The following is a 7,758-nucleotide window of genomic DNA, read 5'->3' as shown; positions in this document are numbered from 1 at the left end:
ATGAGCGCGGGGCTTTTTTTTTTTTAAAGTGCTGGGATGCTGGGGCCTGGTGGAGCAGCCATTGACAGGGCTGGAAGAGTGGGCAGAGGATGGGGCCTGTTTTATTTGGATCACTGAATCGAATCACTGTCCCCTGAATTGGCTGAACGCAAAAGGAATACTAGCCGCTTCACACAGGCCTACTGCACAGTAACTCCAGTTACTGCACATTTATTTAGTACTTGTATTAACAAGTGCTAAAAAAATGCACAGTAATAACTGTGTAGCAGCATCTTGTGTAGATGTGTGCCTAAGATTGATGGAGGGGTTAATAAAGCAAATTACAAAGGTAACAAGCAGTCAGAAATGTTTTTGTGGGGAGGGGGATTTGGACAGCAGCCTGATGGGATTGAGAAGGAAAAGTATAGTTGGGTAGTCAAAGAAAGGGAGAGGGACAGGGTGAAATTATGGTGGAAAAAATACAGAGGCAGAGAAAATTAAAAGCTAAAAAAAATAGATTTGACAGGGACAATGAAGAAAAGCAAATAACTGGAGGATTGGATGGGAGAAGTTTGGAAGGAAAGGAGTAATGCATATTGTAATAGATTTCCCATCTGATCCCAGCTGAGAACAGGCAGGGGTGGTTTGAGCTAGAAGCTAGAGGAAAATTGAAAATATAACGGTGTTATTTGGGTGGGTGGACTCAGCTGTATACAGTTCTGTAAGAAGGAGGCACACTTTTGTAAGGGATCATGTTGTACTTGAACTTTCAAAACAATGTGAACTCATTTCATGTTGTTGCAGTGATCACAATTGTGCCGATGAGCTAATTATATACATATTTGCATACAATCTCCAGGTGTTTTTTACCTCAGTCTTAGCAGGCATGGGCATGCTACTTCCCTTTCCATTCTATTCATCTTTATCCATTTATATCTTGTCAGTTTAAATTTTAAGACTGAGACAACATCCCTGCTTTCCTGCATATATCAAAAATAGCCAGCATTCAGAAAATATTATATAAATATGGAATTAGCTTACCTCTGAATTGGTCTGCCGCCATCATTCTTGGGTGGTTCCCATTTTAAGTCAACATGACGCTTTGTCACTTCAGCCACTGTGAGGGCATAAGGTGGTCCAGGGGTAGCTAGAAATAAAACAGTGATATTAGAAGAAAAGTAGTCCAGAAATTATAATTTTGTTCTATTATTTACGAAAAATGCAAATTGTGAAAACTTACTGAAGGTGTCTTTAGCAAGAACTGAGTCTTCAATTTCACAGTAGTCACTCTGTCCAACTGCATTTTCTGCGGCCACACGGAATACGTACAAAGAGCCTTCTGTCAGTGGGCTCACTGTGTATTTAGTCTCTTTTACTGTTGTGTCAACAGTTTGCCAACCTTTCCGTCTTACATCTCTCTTTTCAACAATGTAGTTGGTAATAGGAGAACCTCCATCTCTTTCTGGTGCTGTCCATTTAAGATCCGCTGTATTTTTAGTAATATTAATAACCTCAAGCCATCGAGGTGGTGAAGGAGGAACTATAAAAATATTAAATCAATTAAAATCAGTTTTGTTTATTTTTTCTCTTAGAGACTCTGAAAACATGGCATAACATTAGCAGCATAACAAAATTAATTTTTTACAAATAATACAGGTAAGATTTTAAAGTTTCATAAACCTGTAAGCTTAAGATCTGTCTTATGTATAGACAGATCTTAAGCTTTACTTTAAAAATTGTGAATCTTGTGATTTAATAATATTTTGAAATACTCACGTAGTCTTTCTTTGCACAGCACAGGGTCACTTGGCTCACTAGGCTCGCTTTCCCCAGCCTTGTTCACAGCTCTTACACGGAATGAATATTCTTGTTTCTCCATAAGCCCTTTGAGGAAGTGTTCAGTTGTGGGAACTCCTTCAGCCACTCTGACCCACTCATCTGTTCCAGTCTTTAGTAACTCAATGACATAAGACTCAATCTTTGCACCTCCATCATGTTCTGGCTTTGTCCAGTTGAGGAATAATGATGTCTTGGCAACATCTTTCACAGTAGGCTTGCCAGGGGGCCATGGAGGATCTGGAATCAAGTTAAATAATTATTAAGACTTTAAAATCAAGGAAATAATGTATTATGTTAAACTGAATCATGGAAATATTATATTCATAATACCAATAGGATCTTTCACTAAGATTGGTTCTGTCTCCTTGCTGGGCTTTCCAGGTCCTGCAAGATTCTCTGCCAGGACACGGAACTTGTACTTCTTCTTGTTTTTAAGGCCTTTAACTCTGTTAATCATGTATACAAAATGTATTTAGTAATAAGATACAAATCACCCATTTATGTATGCTTAACATTACATGTATTAATTAGTATACTGCTACTATACTGTAAACCACCCACCCAACTAACCAACCAACCAGAAAAAAATGCTAGCTATTGATAAAGACATTATTTTACATGGTATCAATTAAAGATTCTAGGCAGATGTGCTGACACTAGCAAGATATACTATTATAGAAAAGATTAATGTGTGACAACTGCCATATGTTTTGGCATGCTGGACTGAATGCTGAATGACTGTTATATACAAGTGTTTGCAAAATTCCCTGAGCAACTAAATGCTTAGAATGGTGATGTATTAGCTTTGAGAATGTCTTATGGTCAATCATTTAGAGAAAGAAGCTATGGCAATTTGGGGAGGGGGGGAGGAGGGAAGAGAAGATTCAATCTTTTTTAAAGTTTCTTATTTAAAATTAGGTATCAACAAAAAGCATGACATCTATTATTAGTAGATCTACATTTGGAGAGCAATGAAAGAGAAAAAGACTATGACAGAACATGGTATTTGTTGAGAAAGACTTTTAATCTATATTTATAACCCCATTTACAGACTAAATTGATAGTTGGCATACTTGAATGCTGTATCTTTTACTGGTATCTTATTGCATCTTATCCATTTATCCAGATCAGGATCAAATCTCTCAACCCAGTAACCGGTGACTGGACTGCCACCATCTTCATCTGGTTCATTCCATATTAAAGACACAGACTCTTTAGTGACTTCTGTAGGCACAAGACCTGTTGGAGGACCTGGGGTATCTGTACAAATTAACAAACAAGTACAAAATAACATTTCTGGACTTACATATATTTTCTGTAAAAGTACTTAGTAAATTGAGCATCAAATTAATTAACTTACCAAATGAATATTTAGCAACAATGGGGCTATGTTGAGCTGGCTCCCCAACACCATACATGTTCTCTGCACTGACTCGGAAGATGTATTCTTTATAAGGGGTTAAATTTGTAGCTCTGAAGTTTGTTTCCTTAATAGTTGATGACAGTTTGTGCCATATTTCACTGTCTGCAGCTCTTCTTTCAAGAACATAGTTTGTAATTTTAGAACCACCATCATCTCGTGGAGGATTCCATGTCAGGAAACAGGATTCATTGGTGATCTCTGATATATCAAATGCAGCAGGGGGTCCAGGTTTATCTGTGGAAGGCACAGATGAATGTTAGTTTTCTCTGCTTACATAGCTTGCTACATTAATGTTGATTCTTGTAAATAAATAAATGATTGTTGTAAATACACAAGCAAACAAAAAAATGGATATACCTAAAACATTAACTTCAACAACCGCAGTAGCACGCCCACTGGAATTTACAGCTTCTATAATGTAGGTGCCACTGTCACTTCTCTTGCTCTCAGCAATAGTGACTGTGGAATGATTAGGTTTGGTCTCAATAGTAAGCCTATTGTCAGGCCTCAGAATTTTTCCAGCCTTGGTCCAAGTAACCCGAGGTTCAGGCTTTCCAGTTACTGTAGCTGGCAGCTCAATCTTTGTTCCAGCTTTTACAGTGATTCCAGCAAGCAGTTTCACATCTAGGAACACTTCTGGGGCCTCTGGTTTAAAAGAAAATTAAAACAATATTAGTATTACAAAAAAACTTTAAAAGGAAAGAAATGCTTTCTTGATGCTATAATTCAATAATTTCAATAATTACCCTTTCCATCAATGGCCTGGATATCATCTGTGGGCTTGCTTGGTTTACTTGCTCCTACTCTATTCAAAGCCTTAACCCGATATGAATACCATTCACCTTCTTTAAGGTTTGTTACTTCCATTCTGTTAATTATAAAATAATTCAAGCATTTAAAATGGTGAGAACAGAATATTTTATTTACTTAAAATGACATTCCTTCTGACTTTAATGTACCTACTTTGTTTCAGGAGTATCACCACAGGGCTCCCATTTGTCTGTGCCACGCTGACATTTCTCTACCAAATAACCCTTGACTCGTGAACCACCATCATACTTAGGTGGGTCCCATGTTAGGAAGATTTTCTTAGATGTTGGATTTCTCCATTTAACATTCTCTGGTGGATCAGGCACAGCTATAATAAATTATATATATATATATAATATAATATATATGAACCCATTCTGAGAAAGATTTTTTCCTAAAAAGGAAACTAGAAATAGCAGAAACATGATGAAAATGGCTTACTTGCTGGTGCTGACATATTTACAGGTTCATCAATATATGCAGGTTGCCCGGGCCCACATTTGTTGCATGCTGAAACTCTAAATAAATACTCTTTTCCTTGGATAAGGTCAGGTACGGTGAACTCTTGGTCAATAACATTATCCATAACCTGAGAAAAATGTATGTTCCAATTTATTTCTAGAATCCTCCCCAAAAAAGGAAAGTACAGTACTATAAATAGAAAAAGTATAGGAAATGAGGGCTATATTAAAAAAAAACAGAAAAGGGAAAACTTACTTTGGCCCATGCTTTACGGCTTATATCACGTTTCTCAATAACATAGCCAGTCACAGGACTTCCTCCATCATCTTCTGGGGCTTCCCATGTTAGCTGTACTGTGTCCCTGGTCACTTCTACAACTTTTAGTTCTCTTGGTGCACTTGGGCGAGCTAGAAGGGACAAAAATCTGGTTAATTTGTCTTGAAGTCACCAGTTTATCATATTCTCCATTGCATCTGTGTATTCAGAGTCTTTGGCTATTTAGACACTCTCGCCAAAATGACAAATTGAAAACTAAAACTAAGGCCTTGTACAGACATTCATTTTCTCCTGGAAGACTTGCTCGCCACTCCAGGAGAAAAATAACTTGGCAACAGCCAGGGATAAATTATTCCCCGGAGAGTTTCTCCTGGGACAGTGAGTATCTAGGAAACATGTGGTTTCCCTTAAAAGAGAATGTAGTCCTCCAGCTGCCCCTGCCCCCTGCCAGCCAGGGCGACAGTGTGTCATTTGCTGAATTCTGCTGCTCCAGCAGGGAACAGAACATGCCCCCCTGCCTTCAAATTCCCCACATTGTGCTACAGGAAAATACAGGCTGACCATGAGCAGTCTGGGTCAGCCAATCAGGGCTGCTCTATGCACTACTGTCACTGGTTGCCAGGCAAACTAAGGGAGCCTGCAGAACATGCTGAGATGTATGCACATGCCACCCCCTTGGCTACACATTGTCAGAACTGCAAGCTTTTCACTCTTCAGGGCCTCAGCATTCAAATGTCTGTCCACCTGGCTGTGGGTAAGTTTCTCTACCAGGAGAACAAACCTGGAAGGACTTTTCCAGATTATTTGCATGTGTGTATGCCTAAAACTACTATAGAAGGACTTCAGTAAAGTCAATTTTTGTTTAATGTACCTGGCTTGTTGAAAGGTGCTTGGTTTCCTACTCTGTAAAGATGTTAGGATACCAAGATAGTATTAGATGTTACCATAATAATTTAATCCCAAAATGGGTTTACCTACTTACCAATTACATTAACATTAATTTCTCCTGAAACAGATGACACTGGATTTTCTAGTTTTAATGTATAAATTCCCTTGTCTGGACGTTCACTTGGAGTAATGACAAGTTCTGCAAAAGCTGCAGTAGTCTGTATTTTCACGCGGTCGCCTTTTTCTAAGATTTTGTCACCAAAAGACCATGTTGCAGTTGGCACAGGGTAGCCAGTGATAGGAACACGGATCTTCAGTGGCTCTGGGACAATAACTTCCAGTCCATCTTTAAATGCACTTAAGTCCATTGTAGGTCCAACTGAAAAAGGAGAAAAACTGATTCCATGAAAAATCATCAAACATTTTGATTTTTACAATATCATCCATGATACCATTGTCTGCACCAACAGCAGCCAAGTAGGAGCCACCTGAGCTCAACTGCAGCTTCTTGCTCCTGTACTTTCTCATCTAACGTACTTTTGGAAATCTCTAAATATTAATAGCTGGGAAGTTTAACTCCCATTTATTTATAGTAAAAATTGTAATGTATGTATTTTTATATTATGTATAATATATTGTATATCAATAGCTAGCTCGGCAGTTGTGTGGCCATCATTTTCAGCACAGCTGCCCACACAGTTAAACAGGTTCAACAAGACAGTCAGCCCTTATTCAGAGCTGGTTATGGGGAAGAATATCAAAGGTTCTGAGACACTGGCTGCTGGCACTCAGTACTGGTATCATAGGTGAATGTCGTGTATAGCAACAACCTGATACTCTGAAATGTATGCAGCTTTGTCATAACTGATTAACTGATTAACTATCCAGATTAAACCAAGTAACACTTACCATGACTGTCATCTGCTGTGAGTGGCCCAATTGCTTCAGCTGGATCTGATATACCAGCTGCATTTTCTGCAGAGACTCTGTAGTAGTAACTGGCTCCTTGTTTCAATCCAGTTACCTGAAAAGATACAAAAAAATGTTCACATTAAAAATAATGTAAAATTTGTGAATACATTCTGAATTTTGCATTGAAAATGAACCATCCTACCTTATAAGTAAGATCAGGTACAAGTCTTGCATTACAACGGATCCAATTGTCTGTTCCCTCTTCACGTCTTTCAATAATATAGCCCAATATTGGACTTCCTCCATCTTTCAGAGGAGGCTCCCATGTGAGCTTCACAGATGATTTTGTTTGGTCTGAATGATCTAGGTTAATGGGAGGACTTGGTTTTTCTGAAAATAATTTGAATGAACTAGACATTAGAAACTGGAAAAGGAGATTTCATCCAACTGTATGTAGGCTGAATGATACTTTTCATTGATATCTTAAATACTCCTTTTAAAACTTTCACTTAATTCTAATAAATCATATAATTGAAAAACTTAGAATTATATAGAGAAGATTTCACTCTCCTTACCAGGATTCACTTCTGTACCACACAGCTGCAAAATCTTTCTGGTTAATTCAAAAAAGAATAGTAGGAAGAGCTAACTTGTCATGCTATATTTTCAGCCCCCACCTCTCCCTCCTCTACCCTTTGTATCTTTTTCACATAAATTTTAAGTATATTCACATTTACTTCATAATATTAAAAAATCATTATCAATAATTGCACATTTACCAATTGGGTCCATAATTTTCACTGCACGTGTAGAAGCACTTGGTTTGCCAATTCCAACCAGGTTTTGGGCTCTGACTCTAAAGAAGTATTCATTGTTTTCCACAACATCAGTCAGAGTTGCAGATAATTCATCTGCTGAAGTATTCATAGTTGGCTCCCACTTGATTGAAGTTCTTTCACGCAGTTCAATAATATAGCCAGTAATTGGAGAGCCTCCATCATACTCTGGTGGCTCCCAGGAAAGTGAAGCACCAGACCTGTTCACATCAGTAACTTGTACATTCAGAGGAGGACCAGGAACATCTGAAATTTAATTTGGGGAGAGAAATGAACAATGATGTATATTTAGTTACAGTGGGATAAAGATCAGCAAAATACAATGCAAAAGCT

The 7,758-nt window shown here is 38.0% G+C and overlaps 1 protein-coding gene across 1 annotated transcript in view; it reads right to left on the bottom strand.

The window, feature by feature from the left end:
• Window positions 1–7,758, bottom strand: part of TTN (titin) — a 276,986-nt gene that overhangs the window by 83,159 nt on the left and 186,069 nt on the right. The window contains 15 exon segments of the mRNA XM_025216548.1: window positions 1,021–1,126; window positions 1,220–1,519; window positions 1,756–2,055; window positions 2,149–2,264; window positions 2,892–3,078; window positions 3,179–3,475; window positions 3,599–3,886; window positions 3,988–4,109; window positions 4,205–4,379; window positions 4,493–4,640; window positions 4,769–4,920; window positions 5,772–6,056; window positions 6,587–6,701; window positions 6,792–6,979; window positions 7,369–7,671. Coding sequence (XP_025072333.1) covers window positions 1,021–1,126; window positions 1,220–1,519; window positions 1,756–2,055; window positions 2,149–2,264; window positions 2,892–3,078; window positions 3,179–3,475; window positions 3,599–3,886; window positions 3,988–4,109; window positions 4,205–4,379; window positions 4,493–4,640; window positions 4,769–4,920; window positions 5,772–6,056; window positions 6,587–6,701; window positions 6,792–6,979; window positions 7,369–7,671 — 3,082 coding nt within the window.

Source organism: Alligator sinensis, unplaced genomic scaffold (assembly GCF_000455745.1).
Source record: "Alligator sinensis unplaced genomic scaffold, ASM45574v1 scaffold871_1, whole genome shotgun sequence".
NCBI lineage: Eukaryota > Metazoa > Chordata > Crocodylia > Alligatoridae > Alligator > Alligator sinensis.
Note: the sequence above shows the minus strand (reverse complement) of the source record. Positions and strands in the feature narration are given on the sequence as shown.